We start from the raw sequence: 23,013 nt of genomic DNA, 5'->3' as shown, positions 1-23,013 counted from the left end.
TCTGTAAGATGGGGACTTTTGTTAGCTCCATTTCACATATGATGATGCTCAGAAAGGGTAAGCAACTTCCTCACGGTCACGCCACTAATAAGTGGTAGAACTAGGATTCAAACCCAGGCAATCTGGTTCTAGCATCCATGCTCTTAACCACCATGGCATATTGATAAATTGTTCAACCAGAGTTGTCAATGTATAAGAATCACATAATGATTAACGATGCAATACACAACTTGTGTCAGTTCTTTTAGTGTCCTTGATTTTCATTTTTCTCTCTACTCCTTATTGTCCCATTAACTTCATTACTAAAAATAAATAACGAAGAAGGAAAAGGACAAAATTATCTGGAGGTGATTTTGGCAACAAGTTGGGAACATTGCTTAGAGCGGGGGCTCTTCAGACATCTAACTCTGAAATCATCTACACACATTAGTGTGAATGAGCTTATTTGCATTTTTCTGAGAAGCTCTATAATAGCTTTCTATGCCTTCCTTCAGACCTGTGACATAAAAAGAACCACCTAAAGAAAGAGAAAAACAATAAGCCAATTAGCCTACTGGAAGCCAGCCAAACATTGGACACTTCTATATTTTATTGTTAAAAAATAAAATCCATAAATGCTGTGGAGCCATTAATAATAGTTACAACAACCCTGTGATGACACAGAAAATATTGATGCTGTAATGCTAATAACAATACAAAAGTGTTATGTCTACTCCACCTCTTCATCTGATTCTCAATCCATGCATATTTCACTTCCTTTCCTCCACAATGGACCCTATTTGTCAAGTGACCTTCATCTTGTCAGATCCAGCAGCTACTTCTCTGTCCGCTTTCAGTATAGTTGGCTACTGGCTCTGTTTCCAGGCCAAGACTAGCCTGTTTCTATCTCACTGACTCTTTCCTAGTCACCTCCTGGCCACTGCTAATTATTGGAGTACTCTGGGGTTCAACTTGGGTCCTCTTCTCTTCTTCATCCTCCTTTTCATCACTCTCTCCCTAAGTGATCTCACCAGTTCCATAGCTTTAAGTACTTCATACGTTCTGTAGCTAAGTGTTTATAGGCATTTAATTCACACCTCCAGACCTGACCTTTACACTAAACCCTAAGCTTAATGTAATCAATTGTTTACTTAACATCTTACCTTGGCTATCTAAGATGTAAGCACCTCAGACTAAAATTTCCCAACAGAATTATTATTATTATTAATATTATTGTCTGTCTTGTTTAGCTCACAGAACACTGCATGGCCCATCGTAGATTCTCAAGACATGTTTGTTGAATATATTTATTTCCACACAACTGTTTATACAATTATGTTTAACATGACATTAGAGTGGTGGGGAAAAAACCAAAATATTAACTGGTTATGCATGAAATTATAAGACTTTTCTTTAAAAGTCTTTCAATTTTATTTAGAGCATAGTGGTTAAGAACATCAGACTTTGGAGCTGAGTGACCTCTGCTAGTCTGCCACTTACAGCTGCACATGCTTTCTTCATATGCCAAACGGGCTTAAAAATATGTGCATTTCTATTCATGCAGTATTCACAGTGTGCTTGAAGAATGGAGGGAAGAAATAAAATGGAGTCACTATAGTCAAGCTGTTAAATTACTAAAATCAAATAGGTCGAGATGTAAGTAAAACATTGTTTTAACTAGGATGGGAATTTAAATGTTTGAGCTTTCCAGTCATGTGTAAACACCTGGATATACAACAAAGTTACAGATAGCGCGCTGATTACCCTCCTGAGGCACTAAGGAAAGAATGATCATGTATCAAGATCACCTGAGGTCCATTATCCAGACCACGGGTCATCTACAGGATTACCATCTGTATCAACCCAGAGGCTAAGAATCTAGACAAAGATTCCTGACTCATTTGCTCAGTGTACAGGCTTTAATGTAAAATTATGGATGTAAAGAGCGTTGCAGGGTCCAGGATATATAGTAAGCGGTAGTGAGTGTTAGCTGATAATGATGACAAACACGTTTTCTTTTATCATCAAAATGCACATTTTTTTCCCCCTTATAAATCTTTACTGAAGACAGTAATAACGCCACAACCACATAACCGCGACTCTGCCCCTGCGTTTCCATCTGGTTCCCGACCGGCCGCTGCTGCGGGTGTGCGCCTGCTCCGTCCCCTTGTTCCGCCCATGTGACCCTCCCAGGCTCCTCCCCGTCTCCATCATGGCGGCGTCCAGGGGCTCAAGCCGCACGTGAGAAAGAGTTTGGACACCTGGGAATCCTACAGCGCTAGTGTGTCAGCCAATTTCTGCTCCGTACTGTCGGTTGCTTCCCTCCCACCGTTCTCCAAGCCCTCGCGGGCTACTGCCCCTCTGCAATCATGAAGATAAAGCCCGTTTCCCACAAGACCGAGAACACACATCGGGTGAGCGAGGGGGCTTGGGCCGGGAGCCGTGAGTTCCTGGTGTCTCAGCCGTGGGGTTTGCTCTGAGCGGGACTCCTGGGGTTGCAGTGTCCTGGACCAAGCGCCAGTCCCTTGCCGGAGGCTCCGGCAAAAGAGGGAGACTCTCTGGGTGCAGTAAACATGGGGTGGAGAAAATAGTCTGGCAGCAAATTTCGCCCATGGTTTGTGGGGTCTGGCGTGTCTGGAAATCTCCGTTAGTCCGCAGTTAAATTCATTCTCATAGACTTAATTCCTGAACAGCTGTTCCCCCCTGCTATTTTACTTTTAAAGGCCAAATTAGGGGGCGGGCCGGCGGGAGAATGTGAGTGATTTCCAGCAAACGGCTACTACGCCACTTTCTCTGTCCCTTGACAGTTTCTTCGTTATGGTTCAACCGTAGGTTTGCATATGTTTAAAAATACTATTATATTGTTTTGTACACCTGAAACTAAAAAACAACAACAACAAAAAAAAGCCACTATTATTGCAACGACCTAGCCGGATCCCTCTACTTGGAGAGGGACATGAAACCTAACAGTAGATGTAGCAAGGCCACATCTCGAGCTTTCACCTAGGTCCACCATAATCTAGCAAGGAAATTTTATTTGAAATGACATAACTGAAAGGACTTATGCAAACATATTCATAGATGTATTCCATTATCTTCGTATATTAGAGCAGTTCATTTGTTTAAGACTATGCCTTTTGGTTTGTTTTTACACTTTGTGACTCATCAGTGATACCTACTTTTAGTTTCAAAACTCAGTTATATGTTTTATGATTGATTGCAAATACAAGCCTGAAATTGCATGCAAAACATACCGTTATTTGTAATGATAGTACATAAGGAAGCTTATTGAAGCTTTAAAATTTCTACTTTCACAAAGAGATTATTCACGTGATTCTTTTACAGCATTCAAACAGATACTCAAGATGTGATAAGTATTCAATGATGATGTATCTTAAATATGCTCTCCCCTTTCCCACAGTTTCTTACATTTGCCGAACGATTGGGGAATGTGAATATCGATATTATTCACCGGATTGATAGAACGGCGAGCTATGATGAGGTAAGAGAATATTATACTAACCAATCTTCCAAGTATTCATAGGCAGTTTTTTTTTTGGTCTCTCCTCTTAGAAGTAGATTGTTTTTCAAGCCATTCCTTTATGAACATGAAATGCATTAGACCTGTGCTGTCTAATACAATAACCACACATGAAATATTAGATTTAAATTAAAAATTCAGGTGTTCAGTATGGTTATATGTGGCTAGTTGCTACCATATTGGGCAAGTGCAGATAATGGAACATTTCCATCATTGCACAAAGTTCTATTGACTTGATACTCAGGTGGCTCCTGTGATTCCAGCCTCTCCTTTTCCCATGAGCGTTCTGAGCACTGTTGCAGACCATGTTCCTGAAGCTACAATTTTAAAGAGATTCTGAGCAAGCCACTTTCCTAGGGCTTGGTTTCCTAACTACTCCTTTCGAATGCTGCATGAGCATGTAGTTTTGTGAAATGTATCAGTATTGCTGACCTCCACATTTAAGCTCAGTTAATATAGTAGCAGTTTCTGCTAACACCTAAAACTTTCCAATAATTGTGTTTAAAGATGGGTGGGTATTTAAATGGAACTATAATTCACTGGAACTAAATTGTAACATCATATTTAGCCAATGAAGAATAACTGAAAGAAATCAATCAGAACCAAATAATATATTAATATAAAAGGAAGGGGGCTAGAACTACATAATTTCTACTTCCAACTGCTCTCTAACTCAATCATGCCTCTACTCAAAAATCTTGCTTTTCACTGCATCAAGTAATTGTTTCTCTGCTAGCCTTTTAAGGTCCTGTATGACATGCTTTTAGCTTAGGGGTTCAGCTTCAGCTTTTACTGTTTGTCAGTTGGCTCTAGTCGGACTCTGCTCGCTGTCTCTTTGAATGCCTTATCTCCAATGTGTGAGTTAAGTGTGTTAAATGATGTGATCTAGGTAAGCACATAATACTCTGGGAACTCATAGTCAGGGGAGCCTAACCTAAATTCTTTGGGAGTGTAGAATGGGGTGTCAAAAACGATAATGTAGACAAGGTGATACCTGAACGCAGTCTTCTTGTTTGTGTAGATTTTGTGTAGATTTTAGCATGGCAAAGAGGACAGGAAAGGCTGTTTAGGCTGAGGGAGAAGCCTTTGTAAAGAAACAGGCTGGAGAATGCATATCACATTCAAGAAACTGTGAAGTAATTCAGTGTGGTTATAATTGTATATACGATGTTTGTGTGTGTGTGTTGATGGTAACTGGAATGGAGCGAGGGGGTACCTGGTGGGAAATAAAGCAGAAGAGATAGTCAAGGATCATGAAGGGCTTTATATGTGAATCTAAATTTGGATTTTACCCTGAAGTTCTGGGCTGTCGTTCTAGGATTTGTAAGGCAAGGGAGTGACATGATCAGGTTTAAGTTTTAGATCTCTCTGGCTTTAGTATGGAGGAAAGAGCAGGTCTAGAGTCAGGGCAACCAGCTGTGAGGATTTGGTAGTCAGATCTAAGAGGTGATCAAGACAATTCCAGGGATAGTGAAGACATGGGCTTAAAAGGGCTTGTGACCTACTGGATGTGTAGGAAGAAAGGGAATGGGGTTAAGATTTTTGGTTTCAACAACTGGTTGTTTGAGAATGGCATTCATTAGGATAGATTTATGAGAAGAGAAGCACAAGGTTGATTTTGTTTGGGGCTTGTTGAACTTGGTATATCTGGGGCTGTCCAAATGATGGTGTCCAAAAAACATTTGGCTGTACAGATCTGGAGGGGTACAGATGACTTTGGAGGTGGAATTACAGATTTAACACTCAGCATAATGTTTATCATTTAAGCCACAGGAGAGGTCGAAAGTGCTAAGGGATAGAGTGTTAATTAGCAGACAAGAGAGCCTAGGATAGGTTCCTGGGCTGGGAGGTCCAGAATGGCCTCAGTCAAATGTCTGGCCTTTGACTGGGGCTCGTTGGTCTAGGTTGTCCTTATTGTTCTCCAATAAGATAGATTAGGCTTCTTTTCATGATGACAGAATCTTTCCAAGAGAACGAAAGCAGAAACTACAAAGCCTCTTAAAGACTAGCTGTGGCAGTCGCAGTATCATTTCCATTGCATGTTATTGGTCAAAGCAAGTCACCAGGCCAGGCTAGATTCAAGGGATGAGGAAATAGACTCCTCATGGTGGTGGGGGCTGCAAGTCTCATTGCAAAGGGACAGGATATAATCTATCAGAAATGGCTGACATGTGCCAGTCACTGTGCTAGGCTGGGAATGCCTTCTACAATTAGGTTTTAAACTGTTAGGTATATTTCCCTTCAGAGACACTGAATAAAATTTAAGAGAAACTGAACAAAATTTAATTGGATTCTCTTTCTTCCTCCCTATTTTGCCTAATTATTGATTTTATTTCATTTTTATTTTTTTTGAAGATTTCCAAAACACAATTTAAGGTTTTACTTTTGAGATTGTGGAAGATTTGGCCTGCTGTTTGTGTATGTGCTTATGTATTTGTTCTCTCTCTCTTTCTCTCTCTCTGTCTTTCTCTACATATAGTATATATACATATAAATATATGTATATATGTACATATACACATACATACATATATACATATATGAAAATAATTTACTGGCTTTACCTTTCAAAGTACAAAGTTATATACTGTGTTAACAAGCTGAATAACATAGTGGTGAACTTAGACAAATGTATTATCTCACCCCTCCATGCCTTATTGCCAAGGAAACCAATACTGGCAATTTGGAATTTATGTATTTCTCTTTCATATTTTTCTCTGATACAAATATGTGCAAACATTTATGGAGATCTTTCTTCAAACAGAAAATTGGGTCCTACTATCCACTTGACTGTGTGACTTTTTTCACTTTGGCGTTCATAGTATCTACATCCTCTTGTTCAGTGTGATTATAGATCTTTTTAATAGCCACATAATATACCTTAATATGTATAGGCCACAAGTTATTCCAGCCATTTTCCTATTCTTGGATGTTTAGGCTGTTTTATTCCCTGATTACAATAAAGCTGAATAAACATCTATATACTTATATGTTTGAAAGTTTTATGAGAGCTCCAAAAGGGGATTTTTTGGGTTAAAGGGCATACCTGTTTTTAATTTTAATTGAAATGCCAGATTACTTCCCACAAGATTGTAGCAATTCATATTTCCAAAAGCACAATGAAAGAGCTGTGAACATTTTTCTGTACCTAAAACTATAAAAAACATAGCAAAAAGGTTTTTTTCCTTAGTGTGACTATTACATAAATTTTAGAGAATTATTTGCTGTAACCAAATCAACAAAACATTGTTTTCATAAAGCATCTGTCCATATTATACACCTGAATGCTTTTTAGGTGCGTTAGTTAATGCCCTTAAGAAAAAAAAACTAAGTTTTTTTTTAACTCTTAACTATCATCATTGTCTTAAGATATTAATATAGCATTCTTCTTTACTTTGATCATAGTTTGTCTTTGAATTGTCTGATTAATGGACTGCTTTAATCTTGGCAGGAGGTTGAAACCTACTTTTTTGTGGGTCTGCTGAAATGGAGAGAATTGAATCTCACGGAACACTTTGGTATTTTCTATTTTATTTCCATTTCAATCATTCATCATTTGTACTTTATATGTTCAAAACAACTAAATAGTCGTGTAATGGAAAAGCAGAACTTTTTCTTTTTTTTTCCACCCAGGGAAATTTTACAAAGAAGTTATTGACAAATGCCAGTCATTCAATCAGCTGGTCTATCATCAAAACGAGATAGTTCAGAGTTTGAAGACTCACCTGCAAATCAAGAACAGTTTTGCTTATCAGCCCCTTTTGGAGTAAGTAGCATGCTGAGAGAAAGCTCCAGAACATTTATCTGACTGTTATGAGTGGTTGTGTTTTATACCTACATATACCTTAGATCTGGTGTTTGCAATTTAAAAATAAGAGTTTAGCTGTTCTATTAGTGCATTGCCATAAACCAGAATCTTAGGGGTGTGCTTATTGTTTTTTGCTTTTCTTTTATACTTTTAAGAGAACCCCATTTTTCTTTGACATGATAGGAATGATTGACCATAACTTATTGATGGAAGGCACCTTCTTGCTCTAGCCCGATTTCTTTGCTGAACTCTTAAAATGTGGAAAATGTTATGCCTCCCTTGAGACTTGATTTGAAAGGTTTAATGAATCCTGTCACCAGAGGTGATCTATGATTTGTGAAGTAGATTTATAGTTTTTGTGTTTTGGTCTACATGTCTCAAAAATAGTTACTTTTTGTTATTTTTAATCCAGTTTGATTGTGCAGTTGGCACGAGATCTGCAGACAGACTTCTATCCACATTTTCCGGATTTTTTTCTGACGATCACCTCAATCCTGGAGACTCAGGACACTGAGCTGTTGGAATGGGCTTTCACCTCGCTTTCGTATCTTTACAAGTACCTGTGGAGGCTCATGGCAAAGGACATGTCCAGCATATACAGGTGACCTTTTTCTCTCTCTAGCATGGGTTCTTTTTGTTTGTTTCTAATTTTTATTATGTTTTATTGACGATTCAGTGCTGTTTAGTAAATTGACAAAGTTGTGCAGCTGTCACCACAAACCACTTGAAGAACATTTCCATCACCTCCCAAAATTCCTCACGCCTTTTTAATCAGTCCTGCCCCCACCCCTATCTGCATTCGATTAGAGAGCAAAAGTAATATGTGAAAACAGCTGTGTGCTTGAGGCCCCTAAATAGAGTGATCCTCCTCAATAATGAGATTTTTTAGCATTAAAGTTTTGTAAGTTTTTCTGTTTTGGTCAAGGGCAGTTTTTATCGATACTGACAACCAGGAGAGAATTTCTGACTCCCACCTGTATTTAGTTAAAACATGCATACCACCTGTCATGCATACCTGACTCTGATATGGACTTTAATTGCCTTTTCCCTTGCTTCTGTCTGACCCCAAACTACCTTTCCAGCTCAGATTCTTTTAATTATTTCCTTATATACAGTTGGTTTTCCAACCAAAGTCTATTCCACCAGTCTGCTTTGACCTGATCTTCTCCTATATCCAGCTGGTGAAATCATACCCCCACTTCCCCATCAAAGCCTGGCTTGGATTTCATAACCTCCGTAAATATTCCTGGGTACCTTTGCCAGAAGTGAAAGCTTTGTACCCTTGAATGCCTGGCCTTCTGACCACTTATGGTACACAAATTCTGTTAACAGTTTGTGCGTAATGAAATAGTGTCCTGTACAAACCTGTAAACTCTACAAGAGCCTCGTCTAGATACTCTGCCCTGCTCCTATCATACTTATTAAGCCAAAAGAGACACAGCATTTGTGAGCAGACTTGGACAGGGAAAGAGAATGAGTTCCATAGTAGTTTACATTTCGGGGTAAGATTACTTGTAATCTATCTCAATCCAGGACCTGATGATCGTTTTTCTCTTGGTGTCCTGATTATTTCTATATACTCTAATTGCCACAGGAATACATAAGAAGAAGGCTTCTCCTCCCCATCCCCCACATAGGTGTGGCTATGGGATAAGACTGTAGGTTTTGTTTTGGTATCACACCCCCCACCCCCGACCCTACCCTCTGAGCAAAGAAGGAAAAAGAAATATTTTTCCAGCCTTTACTAGTTCTCTGTGAAGCTTTTGGTAAAATATATTAGGACCGAGATGACTTCACTAAAAAACAGCAAGATTTTGGGGAGATAGAGAGTTTGTTTTTTTTATGTCTCCTAAGTCGGCCTTCCTAGTTTTGAGTTTATTTACTTTCAGTATGACATCCTGGATATTTTCCCTGGAGTATTACTGAAATGAAAGTCGACAGATTCCCATTTAAGCCAACTCTTTTTTTTTTTTTTTATTTAGTTTCAGGTGTACAAAACAATGTAATAGTTAGACATTCACACCCCTCACAAAGTGATAATCCCCTCTCCCAGTCTGCTACCCCTCTGACATCGTATATAGCTATACAATTCTATTGACTCTATTCCCTATGCTGTACTCCATATCCCATGACTATGTGTGTGTGTGTATGTATATATATATATATATATATATATATATATATATATATTAAATTATAGTTGACGTTCATTATTATTCAGTTTCAGGTGTACAGCACAATGGTCAGGCATCTACACAGTCCATGAAGTGGTCTCCCTAATAAGACAAGTGCCCATCTGACACCCTACAAAATCTTTACAACATTATTGATTTTATTTCCCAAACTGTCTTTCATAACCCTGTGGCAATATTGTTACTACTAATTTATACTTTCTAATCCCTTTACCTTCTCCCCCATCCCTACCCCTCTCCCATCTAGAAACCCTAAGTTTTTACTCTGTATCTCTGAGTCTATTTCTGTTTAGTTTGCTCGTTTATTCTGTTCTTTAGATTCCACATGTAAGTGAGATCATACAGTAGTTGTCTTTCTCTGTCTGACTTCTTTCACTCAGCATAATTCATTCGTGTGTTCAGCATATGTGTACTCTGTGCCAGGCCCTATTTGGTTACCCAGTTTCTAATAGTGACACCATCATTCTTGTCATGGAGACTTGGCCCCCTTGGGGCATCTTTGACCCAGTGTCTTCAAGGACTCCAAATCCTCTCGATTCTGTCATTCATTCACTCAGTTAGTTTGGTGAGTATTTATTGAGCACTGTGTGACAGGCGCTTGAGATACAGTCACAAATAAAACAGGTAAAAATCCTTCTTGCAAAATTTACATTTTAATAGAGGGAGACCATCTTGGGCACATGTCTGGCATGCGTGGGGAATGGCAGAGAGGCCTGGGTGGTTGAGCAGCCGGCGTGTACAAGGGGAGACTGATTAGGCGATGGTAGTTGGGCACCAGATCGTAAAGGGCCTTTGGACACTAAGGTCTTTGGTCCCATTGCAGGGACTTGAAATGTCTTTTGGGTCCATCCTTTGCCCTTCCCTGTACCACCAGCCTCTTTCATGCTGTCATTCACTCAAGGTTGTATGGCTTGAGTAGCTTTCTAGTTGGACTGTCAGCCTCTTCTTTCTTCCTTTATTTCATCCCGTATATTGCTGCCAGAGTAATCCTTCTGAAAATACTCATTTCTTATTCAGCCAATATTAGTACCTGCTATGAGCAAGGAACTGTTAGAAAATAGGGATATGGCAAAAGTAGGAGAGGCATATTCCATGCTCTGCTATCATGCGGGAGACCAATTTACAGTGTTATTATACAAGTAATTATTTAGTCATAGATACATGGCTCTATGAGCATTTCTGCCTCAATGTTATTATCTGTAGAATGGGGATATTAACAGCACTCACCCTGTAGAGTTGTTGTGCTGCTAAGATGAAGTAACACAGAGTAAGTGCTTACATAAATGTAAGCTAGAGTCCACATTCCGCTTGGTGTTCAGCGCCTCCTGTTTACCTGGCAGCTTCCTGTAGCTGCCCCACCCACATCATTCTTCCTCTTTAGACTGGCCTGCCTGTGTTAGCCCTTGAGCATGGTCGTTTCTGTCCACCCCATCTTTTTTTTTTTTTTTTTAAAGAAATTTTATTGGGAAACAGTGGGTTTTTCCAGGACCCATCAGCTCCAAGTCAAGTAGTTGTCTTCAGTCTAGTTGTGGAGGGCGCAGCTCAGTGGCCCATGTGGGGATTGAACCAGCAACCTTGGTGTTATTAGCCTGCGCTCTAACCACCTGAGCTAACCGGCCACCCCATGTCCACCCCATCTTTGATCTCACTTTTATCCCTAGTAATACGCACTCTGGTATTCACCGGAATTCTTCCTATTAGGGCTCACTACAAGTTTCAGCTTTTCGTGGAGTCCTTCCTATAAGTCCAAGCACCACCAATCCTACAATTCGTAATTTCTGTTCAACGGGTGAGTGTCTTGGTAGTAGACTGAGATTTTAAACTTCTTGTTTTATACCTGCTACATGTTCCTTGCTTTCCTGCCATGGCATTGGTTGGATATATAGTTGGCGTGTAGAACATCTTTATTAAAATTATGATTACTAAACAAGTCTTGTTTTCTCATTTACAGCATGTATAGTACACTCCTGGCTCATAAAAAACTACATATAAGAAATTTTGCTGCTGAAAGCTTTACATTTTTGATGAGAAAGGTTAGTCTAATATTTGATATGTTTATTGTTCGTTAATCCTCAAGAATCTGATGACAAAAGCTGATACATTTTATACTGTAGTTATTATGGGCTAATGCTATATATACAGAAACCTGTAGGTATTTTGAGTTTATTCATCATAAAGTTTAGTGTTTGCTCACTATGAAATAATTTGGGTCATTCTTTCATTATTTACGTTTTTGGTAGCTGAGAGAGAGAGAGAGAGAGAGAGAGAGAGAGAGGGAGAGAGGGAGAGAGGGAGTATGCGTGTGTAGCCAGTAAATACATCAACAGTAAGATTAATAGGAATCTTTATAATAATTTCCTGGAAGGAACTGAATGCATAGTGTCATTTGTGTTTGTTTCCATGGTAAATTTTAAAGGGTTTTTGTAATAAAACAAAAACATTGGTACTAAATTTCTTTTATACTCATGAAATACATGCTTTTCTTTAAAAGACAGAATGTTGCCTTACATAGTTTTTCTGGTATATTTCTTATGTCAATGAATTAATCACACTTTTGTGTGACATTATAAGTGAAAGTATGCTATTAAAGTGGTTGGAGATCATTACAAGTGTGTACTCCTTTTAGAATTTTGCACTAATTGTATTTAAATATGAATCTGTAGAATGGCAAATAAAATGTCTTTATTTGGGTATGTTTATGTTTTAAATGCAATTTTCTGTTCCCATTTTGTGTTGTAGGTTTCTGATAAAAATGCACTTTTCAATTTAATGTTTCTTGATCTTGATGAACATCCAGAAAAGGTAGAAGGAGTTGGACAGTTGCTCTTTGAAATGTGCAAAGGAGTGAGAAACATGTTTCACTCCTGTACAAGAGAGGTAACTGACTGGGGAGAATACTCTGAGTCTATGTGAAAGGGATTCAAAAGAAAATAGAAAAGGTTTACTGAAATGATAGAAGATCACCTAGAATAAACAGCACTAAATGGGGAGCATTAAGGCTTTGATAACAGTGCTTATCTAATGTAGGCTCTGGGTCACTAGGGATTTTTACTTACAAAATCATTGCTCTCTTCACCCTGGATCCTAATGATTAATGAGCAAAGGTGGGTGTGGAGGGGGCAGTTATATGATCAAATTCCCCATCCTAGTTTGGAAATTCCTTTTAGGACAGTTAAACATCAAAGCTTTTATATCCTTGAATTATTCCTGAATCAGATTTTAAGGTAGCTAATATAATCAGAGTGGGAAATCAGTGTGATACTTAAAAAATGAAGATTTACATGTTTATTTTAATGACTCTTGGATTCCCACAGGCAGTGAAGCTAATTTTGCAAAAGCTAGGACCAGTCACTGAAACAGAAACTCAACTACCATGGATTTTAGTTGGAGAAACTCTCAAAAACATGGTCAAATCCGCTGCGTCCTACATCCACAAGGAACATTTTGGTACATTTTTTGAATGTTTACAAGTGAGTTCTAATTTTTCAGGATTTGTATGTGATGTGGAGTCCAGGAGTTAGTTGTTCTTGGTCTTACTTTAGCAGATCACTCCTGAAGATGGCATTTTATAATTGTCTTTATACTCTTACAAACTTATTAGGGTTTTCCTTCCCTCCGCCCCTGTGCTATTTTTATTTGACTTGCTATTTTGAGATGCAGTAGAGCATCTACTTTGGAGCCAGACTGCCTCTGTTTGAATCTTGACTTTCTCAGTTATTGCTAGTATGGCTTGGGAACGTTGTTTAAATCTCTATTCTCCAGTTTTATCATCTGGTAAATGGGGTAATAACACTGTCTCCTTCATGGTTGCCATGAGGATAGCGAGGAAATGCTTATAAAGAGCTTAACAACTGCACTCAGAAATGTTAGCTGTTATTATCCTTAGTGACTCCCAGTAAATGTATATTTTCCTTCAGATCAAAAAAATGTGAAATTTGAACTGCTTCACACAACATTATCAGATTAACAGATGAGTTTGATATTTTATAGCTATTCTCTCTGTTAAATTCTTTGTTTGCAGGAATCACTCCTGGATCTACATACAAAAGTAACCCAAACTAACAGTGGTGAAAGTTCTGAACAGATTAAAAGGTTATTAGAAACATATCTGATTCTTGTGAAACACGGAAATGGATCAAAGATAACCAAGCCCGTTGATGTTTGTAAGGTGAGTTCCCAACTTAATTTGCTTAGAGCCTATTCATTAAAAGCTGATTGCTAAGTGTGCATTGTTTTTTTCTTTTAATTTACAGGTATTGACTCGAACATTACAAATTACCCATCTCTCCACATCTTGCCGGCAGACCCTCTTGGATATAATTTCTGCTTTGCTCCTGGGCGAAAATGTTTCCTTGCCAGAATCCCTCATCAAAGAAACCACAGAAAAAGTAATTGACTTCAGCAAATATTGAGTAGTTAATAATATGTTTAGCATTGCATAAACCTCTTGGGAAGTATAAATAAAGCATGGCAAAGGCTCTGCCTTCAGAGAATTTATAATCTTGTTAAGGAGATTTGAGTCACATGCTGTAATAGAAACAAGCGAAACAAAGTGTAATACAAGCTAAATCTATTCAGCAGATATTCACCAAATACGTATAGCTTACCATGTGCTGGGTGTGGACTGGATATTTCAGAGTGCACACTATGGTGACTGTGAATTTTGATTGTTAAGGAAGTGGAGTCCTGGGAGTGAGTTGTTATAATCTGTTGAACTAATCTATTGATGTCATATTGAAGCATAACAATTCTGTCTGGGTTTGAGGAACAGAGACTGCTTTTCAAAGGACTTATATTCTGGGATAGTCCTTGAAGGGTAAATAGCAGTCTGCCAGCTAGAGAAGAGGTTAAAAACTAAGAGAGGGAACAGTTAAGATGTGTTAAAAAAATGTGAGCTGTCTAGGCACATGGGCACATGAAGAAGTGTGATGTGTATCAGCAAGGCTCCGCTTGGCTTTGAAAAGTTAGGCTGGATGTTACCCTGCAAGTGTTGCAGGCCCCTGGAAAAATTTTAAGCAGGGAAAGGATTTGATGAGATTTGTAGTTTAGTAAGTTTAGAAGTTCTAGAGGGAAGTGGGATTGAATATAGGAAGATCAGTCGGGTTCTTTCTAGCTTCATGTGGTGCAGCCGTGTCAAATCTGGAGGAAGGTGTAAAATCATGCTGCTAGCTCTTTCATAATTCTCTGTAGCAGGGAGAATTGAGCAGCCCTTTGGCAGAGTCCTGTGTGATTACTAGAAACGCAGTGCCCTTCGCATCTGTGGAAGTTCCTATGGGGAAGGCCTAGCATTTGGACAGAGAACTGACTGAAGTGTGCCCAGCACTCCTTACTCTAGCCATCTTCCCGCGGAGGGCTCAGGGCCTGCGTCCCCCACCTGGGTGTGGCCCTCTGCACAGAGGCCAGTTCAGCAGTCAAGTTCTTTCTCAATCTCCTGTGACTGCATTAACTCGTATCAGGTGGCCCGCTACTATCTGCTTGCAAGTTAGAGGACCTTGAAGGTTTGGGGTGTTCTTTATTTTCAGGAATGGGGAAAGTACTCTATACTTACATTAATATTTTTTATCTGTGGTCTTTTCAGACTTTTGAGAGCCAATTTGAAAGACGTTTAATTTTGGATTTTTCTGAAGTCATGTTTGCTATGAAGCAGTTTGAGCAGGTGAGCAAGATACCAAGTTTTGGATTTGTTTTGTTTTTAATCTGTCATGATAAAATAATCAAATTTAAAATCCTGTGATTTTTGGGTTTTTTTTTAAAGAGAAACGGAATAAGTATTGGGTGTTTTCATCCGTATTTTTTTAAAGCAATTCAATTCCAATTTTAGGTCACAAGTGAAATTTTATTCCATACACTAAGGTATTTAAAACAATATTAGGTAACCAGCTTGGTTTTAAATAATCCTTTAAGAAGTTGTAGAACCATGTGGTAAAATTGGGGGAAAAAACAGTGTAGGGAATTTTTATGTGAATTTGAAGCGTAGAAAATAGTTTCTGGAACAGTTTACATTGGAGGAATGTTGTGCATTCATTTCATTGCTGCAAAATAGATCCCTGATGGAATGAAGTAGAAATCTCCCTTCTCAAATCCTGAGTTTATTTTCTCCCTTTTCCCTCATCCCCATCAAACACTTGCTATTTCTTATAACTGGAAATCCTACAGTGTACTTCATGGCAACTTGTCTCTGCATCTGCTCTCTCATTTTTCCCTTCAGTCATTGATAACGTGTATTATCATTTGTCTCCAAAAAAACTTCTCAGTACGCGCCCTAGCCCTGTTCCTTCCTGCCCTGCGAGGGCCCTTCGTCTTGTTCTGGTTTTCATTGCAACAGCATCTCTTCCTTCTTCCCTGTTCCCTTTGGTCTTTTTAAAAAACATATTTAAAAAAATATTTTTTGAATTGTTTATCAAGAGAAACTATGCCTTAGCCCAAATATTCATGTGTCATAGTTCAGAAATACAGTGACAAGCTTCCGTGGAACTCAACTCAAAGACATTCTTTACACTCCGAAATCACTTTGCACTCTGGAAGATACCAGCCTTCCTCCTCGCCTCAAAATCTTTCATGGAATCATAATTTCTGGGGAAATCTGGGTAGGCCTTCTTGCTTGGTTCAGCCACAGCAAACATAGAAAGCTGCAAGCCCCAGGGATGCAGTGATCGCTCCAACAGTATAAAATGGCAGATCCCTGGGCAGGAAGCCCCGCATCTGAGGTTTCGTCAGAGCAGGGGAAGGTATGGTAGCTGTACTCTCCATAGGGGGGCACAGGAAGGATGGATGGATAGCAGACTGACTCAGAAAATCTTACTTTTGTCAGAGTCCTCTATGTCATTTAAAAAGGCAAACAGGGCTAGGAGGCAGTCACTTGATTTCCACTCCCATCTAACTCACCAGGAACAAACACATCTAATGATTTTTAGCTATTTTTTCCCGGTATTTATATTTCAAATCATCTGAATTTGCTGCATTTCCTTTATTAGTTTTAGTCCTCATCTGAAGACTTCCTTCCTCCTATGGTAGATGGATTCTGGTTCTGCTACACCCTCGTCTTCCTAAGTAGAGTTACTTCATAGATTTTTGGCTGAATTTCACGTTCACCATATACTTAATCCTTATTTAAAAAAGAGGAGTATTTTATAATTATATTCTTGTGTACCTTCTCATTTTTCCTGAAATTGCCTCATTCTTTAAAAACCGGAATTTTTTTTTTTTTTTTTTTTTTTTTTTTTTTGTGTAGTCAGTCTGTAAATCGTCTTCCAACAGCATTGTACGAATAGAATGCCTTCCATAAGGCAATTGGTCAGATAATTTAGCACCTCAATTTTTTTTTTTTCCTTTCTTGGAGACATTCTTCCTGGAGCAATTCAAGTCTGAATAGATTGCTTTCTCAGTCCACTGCACAGATGTTACACAAGCACTTCCTTTGATTTTCTCCTGTTCCACGGACCCCACGTCTTTCCCATGTTATTTTAATAATTTACTCTCTTATTTTGATGAACATTCTTCAGAGGTTCCTTCCAAGGTGAATGGAAGTAAAATTTTGAGATTTTGTACATCTGAAAATGTCTTTATTTTCTCCTCACACTATATTGCTAGTAGGCTGGGTATGGAAATCTAGATTCTGTCATTTTACCTCAGATTTTTTCAGTCATTGCTCTGTTGTCATCCTTCTTCCATTGTTGCTGTGGAGAGGTCTGCTGCCATTATAATTCGTCATCTTTTGTTTATGATCTATATTTTTCTCTGTGGAAGTGTTAGAATCTCCTCTTAATTAGGTGTTCTGAAATTTATATCTGTTAATAACTGTCATTTTCTTTTTTCTTTTTAGCTTTTTCTACCCAGCTTTCTCTTATATATTGAGAATTGCTTCTTGATCGATGATGCTGCAGTCAGAGATGAAGCTCTGGCCATTTTGGCCAAGCTCATCCTGAACAAAGCAGCACCTCCCACTGCTGGCTCGATGGCAATTGAGAAGTACCCTCTGGTTTTCTCACAGCAGACGGTGGGGTAAGTTCTAAGTCTTTATTTCCTGTATTGTTGGTAGGAGATCCCATTTTATGAGACTGAGGCGCTACCTACTGCGCTAACGAGGCACCTAGGAGATCCCATTTTAAAACAATACATTAACAATACTGTAAAAAAAGAAGATCTATATGTATTAACTGGAAAGATGTCCATGATAATTGTTATGTGAAAAAAGCAAGTTGTAGAATAGTATGTGACGTATGAACCCATTTTGCAAAGTTAAAAGAAAAAATGTATATAAGCATAGGAAAACATATGGGAAATACACAAACAAGTTACCTTGGGTAATGTCAGGAGGATGGTAAGTGAAAGAAAGACGTGACTATTACATTTTTTTAACCTTTTATTTAGAATAATTGTCCATTCACATGCAGTTGCAAGAAATAGTACAGAGACATTCCATATACCCTTCACCCGGTTTTTCACCATGGTAACACCTTACAAAAGTTTACTATAATATCACAACTAGAAAATTGACATTGGTATGATCCAGCAGCCTTATTCAGATTGACCAGTTTCACATGCACTCATTTCTGCCTGTGTATGTAAATGGATATATAGTTCCATGCAGTTTTATCACATGTATATTTGTAACCACCACCAGAGTCAAGACATAGCTTTCCATCACTGCAAGGATCTGTTGTACTACCTGTTAATAACCACACTCACCTTACTGCTCCCCACTCCACTCCCAACCCCTGGCAACCACTCATCTATTCTCCATTTTTATAGTTTTGTCATTTTAAGAATATTATAGAAATGGAATTGTACAGTATACCTTTTCACACAACGCAGTTCCCTGAGACCCATCCAAGTTGTGTGTCTCAGTAATCCATTCCTTTTTATGGTGAACGTCTTTTCATGGGCTTACTGCTGGGTAGTATTCCATGGTATGGATGTAGCAGTTTGTTTAATTATTCACTTATGGAAAGATATTTAGGTCATTCCTAGTTTGGGGTTACTATGAATAAAGCAGGTATGATGAACATTCATGTACATAGCTTTTTGTTTCTCTAAGGTAAATGCTCAAAGTGGACTTGTTGGGTTATGTAATAATCACATGTTTAGTTTTCTAAGAAACTACAAACTGTTTTCCAGAGTAGTTGTACTACTATACACTCCCATCAGCAGTGTGAGTGATCCAGTTTCTCTGCATCCTCACCAGCATTGGATATTATCACTGTTTTTTATTTTTATCAGTCTGATAGGATGATATCGCATTCTGGTTTTAATTTTCATTTCCCTAGTGGCTGATGACATTGAATATCTTTTCATGTGCTTGTTTGCCATCTGCATATCCTCTTTAGTGAAATATCTGTTCATTTCCTTGGCCCATTTTCTAACTCTAGAGTTTCTTTTTTTACTGTTATTTTTTATTTTATTTTTTTTTTTGAGAGTGTTTTATATAGTCTAGGTACAAGTCCTTTTTTGTTAGATATGTGGTTTGCAAATATTTCCTCCCAGGCTGTAGCTTGTCTTTCATTGCTTAACAACATTTTTCACAGAGCAGGGTTTTAAATTTTGATGAAGTTCAGTTTATCAACTTTTCCTTTTATAGATAATGCTTTTGATGTCCAGTCTAATAATTTTTTGCCTAGCTGTAGGTACCAGATATTTTCTCCTATTTTTCTAAAAGTTGTATAGTTTTATGTTCTACATTTAAGTCCATGATCCATTTTGAGTTAATTTTTATGTAAGATACAAGGCTTAGGTCATTTGTTTTTTTGCCTATGGCTATCTATGTATGCTCTGACAACATTTGTTGAAAAGGCTTTTCTTCCTTATTGAACTGCTTTTGCACCTTTGTCAAAAATCAGTTGGGGATATATGTGTGGGTCTGTTTCTGGGTTCTCTGTTCTGTTCCATTGACCTATATATGTCTGTCTTACTCTAATACCACATAGCCTTATTACTATTGCTATAAAATAAGTCTTAAAATCTTAGGAAAAAAATTCTTCCACTTCATTCTTTTTCAAAATTGTTTTAACTATCCCTGTTCCTTTGTCTGTCTTTATAAATTTTAGAAGAAATTTGTCTATGTCTACCAAAAAACAAAAACAAAACCAAAACACCTTGCTGAGGTTTTGTTTGGAATTACATTAAGTGTATAGATCATTTTGGGGAGCATTGACATCTTCCTAAGGATACACAAAACTTAACTTTAGATTATATACCTTTGCATTGTTTGAATTGTTAAAAGGGCCATGGATTACATTCTTCGTTCTGTTAAAAACAGTGCATACTCTTTCCAACTTGGAAACACTTGATATAAGTACGTGAGAAGGTTTTGCTTATCATTTTTCAAATAGTTGGCATGGGTCTGCTTCCAGAAATTATAGATTAGGAAACCAGTTCCTTTAACATTCTCGTGTGTTATACCTAGGAATACATGGGAGTGAATAAGTTTATTATTTCACTTGGGTTAGTTAAACCTGTTGCGGCATTCCTTCAGTTTGTGCGGAGTAATCAGCTTTGAAGCATCACAGTATCCCTTGAGGTGTGCGGGAGACCAGCTTCCGCAGGTCCAGGGGTTCCTTCAGGTGGAGGCGGAGTTGGCGAGGAAAAAAGGAAAAACCGCGCGGAGACACAGGAGCGCTTTTTCAAGAGGAAGTGTCTCACTTTATTCTACAGCATGCCCCTTTTTATACCGGGCAGTTTAACCATTGTTCCATTAATATCAGGGTTTTACTTCCTCATAATTCTTATGCTCCAGGGTACAGCTATACCTTTTCTATGCTAAAGACTAACTTATCCCAACTGCGCCCAAATCCCTCCACCTACAATGACTGCGACCAAGGCCTGAGCCTTTACATAATCGCCTAAAGGATGGTTACCATGACCACCCAATATTTATTCTAAAAACTATTGTCTAAACAGGATCTTAAGATTTACAAAGAGTGTGTACTTTGACCTTTACTAAAAGACTAGTTGTGCGACTAAAATTACCTTTAGTGTATAAAATATAATTATTGTGATATGTCTATTAGAAGGGGTGTAAGGTCTTCGTCCTACTGGGGGGCATCCAAAGGGGGACTTAAATTCTTTAAGATATAAAGCAGTATCTGTTTCTCAGTCAGAGCTTCAGAATTTGTCACAATTGCAGTGTGTTTGGCCATGTCAGATACTGAGGTGCAGACATCTCCCGGCAGAGGTGGGCGTCATTGTCCCCACAGTCACACAGCAGAGATAGTTTTTGAGCCTGACCAGCTTGAGATTCTGGAAGAACCCGTCTTCTCTACATGTTGCTCTTCTGCCAACCTCCAAAGTAGCGTCTCTATCAAAACATACCAACAGGATTCTGTTGGTTTTTCGCTTTGCTGAGCTCTGATTCCTGAGGAATGGGTAATGAATAATCCCTGTAGAATTATTTCCTTGGAACTTTTCTCTTGATTTTGCCACACCAAGCCAATCACCAAACGGCAGATTCCTTCCAAGTGGCCCAAACTGTGGGTTCTGGGCCATGGGCGTGCGCTGCTTTGTTGGCTTCCACAAGTGAAACCAAGGGCCCAACTGAGGCGGCAAGTCAGACCTTCTCACCTGCCGTCTCACCAGTCTCCAATTCCTCTTGGAATGTGACATGATAAGAACAAATAAATTAATGCAGGCGTGTTAACTTAAGGCAAGCTACTGTGTTTCTCTCTCTGAGAAAGCCGCCTTCTGCCACCTCCACAGAAATAGGATATGTGTGAAGAATGGCCCGTCACCTCTGAGTTTTCTTAGTCACACCCTATCCCATTTATCTCACAGATTTGTCGTGACAATAAAAAAGGTGGTAGATCTGAAAAGACTCTTCAGAAGATAATTTTTTCTGTCATTTGACTGATAGTTATTGTATTAGACACTGTTCAGGGCACTGGGGCATAACAATGAAAAAGAAAAAGGTTCCCTTCTTTTTCCCTTCTTTTGAGGAGATGACATTCTTGGGACAGAGTGTGTGAGGCAGATAAACAAATAAACAAGATGATTTTAGGTAATGATAAAAAGACAAAACCGGGAATTGAGAGGAAGAGTGAATGGAGAAGCCACACTCTCTGGAGAGGAGGGGACTTTTGGGCCAATTGTAATGATGGAAGGACCCAGCCTTGCCACAAAAAGCCAGGTGAAAGGCTTTCCAGGCAAAGGGAAGAGTTACTGCAAAGGCTCTGGAACAGGAGTAAGCCCAGTATATTTGAGGAACAAAACGAAAGCCTGTGTGGGTAAAAAGCATTGAGCAAGGAGGAGCGTGGAATGAGAGGAAGCGAGAGAAGTAGGCAGGATCGGATCACAGAATGAGGTAAGGGTGTGAATTTTAAGGGAGGAGCTCACTGGCAGATGTGATGAAGCAGGGGAAGGACAGGACGACTAAAGACTCACGTTTTAAAAGCATCTCAATATTTTATGTGTAAGGTTTTTGCAGATTGTTGAATAATGATTAATACTAGAAAGACTGTGTTTCAAGGTGTAGTGACTTTCAGAAATTGCCAATGAAAGTAGCTATCTGGCATAATTTCCAAACATTCAATGTCCTGATAAGTACAGAACAAAAGAGAATGCAACTTTTTGGTTAATTTTAATGATCAAAAGGATACAGAAATAAAAACCCCATATTCCACTTCTATTGGATAACAAGCTAAGCAATGTGGACATGGAGGACAAATTATAAAAACAAACCATTTTACATGTTTCTGTGGTTTTTCATTTGATTAGATTTCTGACTTAAAGAAAACTGAGGTATGATTCATTAGCAAAAATAAAAATAGGCAAATAAGAATAGTGCCAAAGTAACAGATACGTCAAACTGGATGTCATATCAAAAAACATCATTGAGTAACCATTTGTCAGATTAAAGCAACAGAGAAAGTTACTTCTAAATCCTAGTCATTTTAGTGACATTTGTCAAATTCACCATAACTTTGTGACATCACTCTCATTTGAGAAGTACAGTAGTCCCCCCTGATCTGCTGGGGATATGTTCCAGGACCCCAAGTGGATGCCTGAAACCTCTGATGGTTCCGAACCCCATACATACATGTTTGTTGCTATACGTGCATACCTATGATAAAGTTTAATTGATAAATTAAGCACAGTAAGAGATTCACAACAGTAATAAAATAGAACAACTATGAGAATATACTGTAATAAAAGTTACGTGAATGTGGTCTCTTTCTCTCTCAAAATATCTTTTTGTACTGTACTCACCCTTCTTGTTATGATGCAAGATGATAAAATGCCTTATTGAGAACTTACACCTTTTCACTTAACGTAAGCACTTTTGGGCATCTTTTGGACATAGCCAAGTTGCCAGCGTCACTACCCTATGCTTGGGGCTACTGAGTAAAATAAGGGCGACTTGAACACAAGCACTGCGGTGTCTGGACAGTTGATCTGAGAACCGAGATAGCTTCTAAGTGACTAGCGGGCAGGGAGCTCCTAGAGTGTGGAGACGCTGGGCAGAGGAATGACTCACATCCTGGGTAGTGTGGAGCGGGACAGTG

The 23,013-nt window shown here is 38.6% G+C and overlaps 1 protein-coding gene and 1 pseudogene across 1 annotated transcript in view; one reads left to right on the top strand and one right to left on the bottom strand.

The window, feature by feature from the left end:
* The window catches only part of LOC109387762 (la-related protein 7 pseudogene), a 43,960-nt pseudogene extending 41,767 nt beyond the window's left edge, over positions 1-2,193 (bottom strand).
* LOC109387761 (small subunit processome component 20 homolog) overlaps positions 2,186-23,013 on the top strand; it is a 103,994-nt gene continuing 83,166 nt past the window's right edge. Inside the window, 12 exon segments of the mRNA XM_019651865.1 lie at positions 2,186-2,393; positions 3,401-3,481; positions 6,972-7,038; positions 7,154-7,286; positions 7,741-7,929; positions 11,472-11,553; positions 12,260-12,397; positions 12,835-12,990; positions 13,542-13,688; positions 13,774-13,908; positions 15,099-15,176; positions 17,343-17,521. Coding sequence (XP_019507410.1) covers positions 2,349-2,393; positions 3,401-3,481; positions 6,972-7,038; positions 7,154-7,286; positions 7,741-7,929; positions 11,472-11,553; positions 12,260-12,397; positions 12,835-12,990; positions 13,542-13,688; positions 13,774-13,908; positions 15,099-15,176; positions 17,343-17,521 — 1,430 coding nt within the window. The 5' untranslated portion in view covers positions 2,186-2,348.

The sequence above is a fragment of the Hipposideros armiger genome, unplaced genomic scaffold (assembly GCF_001890085.2).
Source record: "Hipposideros armiger isolate ML-2016 unplaced genomic scaffold, ASM189008v1 scaffold_168, whole genome shotgun sequence".
Classification (NCBI taxonomy): Eukaryota; Metazoa; Chordata; class Mammalia; order Chiroptera; family Hipposideridae; genus Hipposideros; species Hipposideros armiger.
Note: the sequence above shows the minus strand (reverse complement) of the source record. Positions and strands in the feature narration are given on the sequence as shown.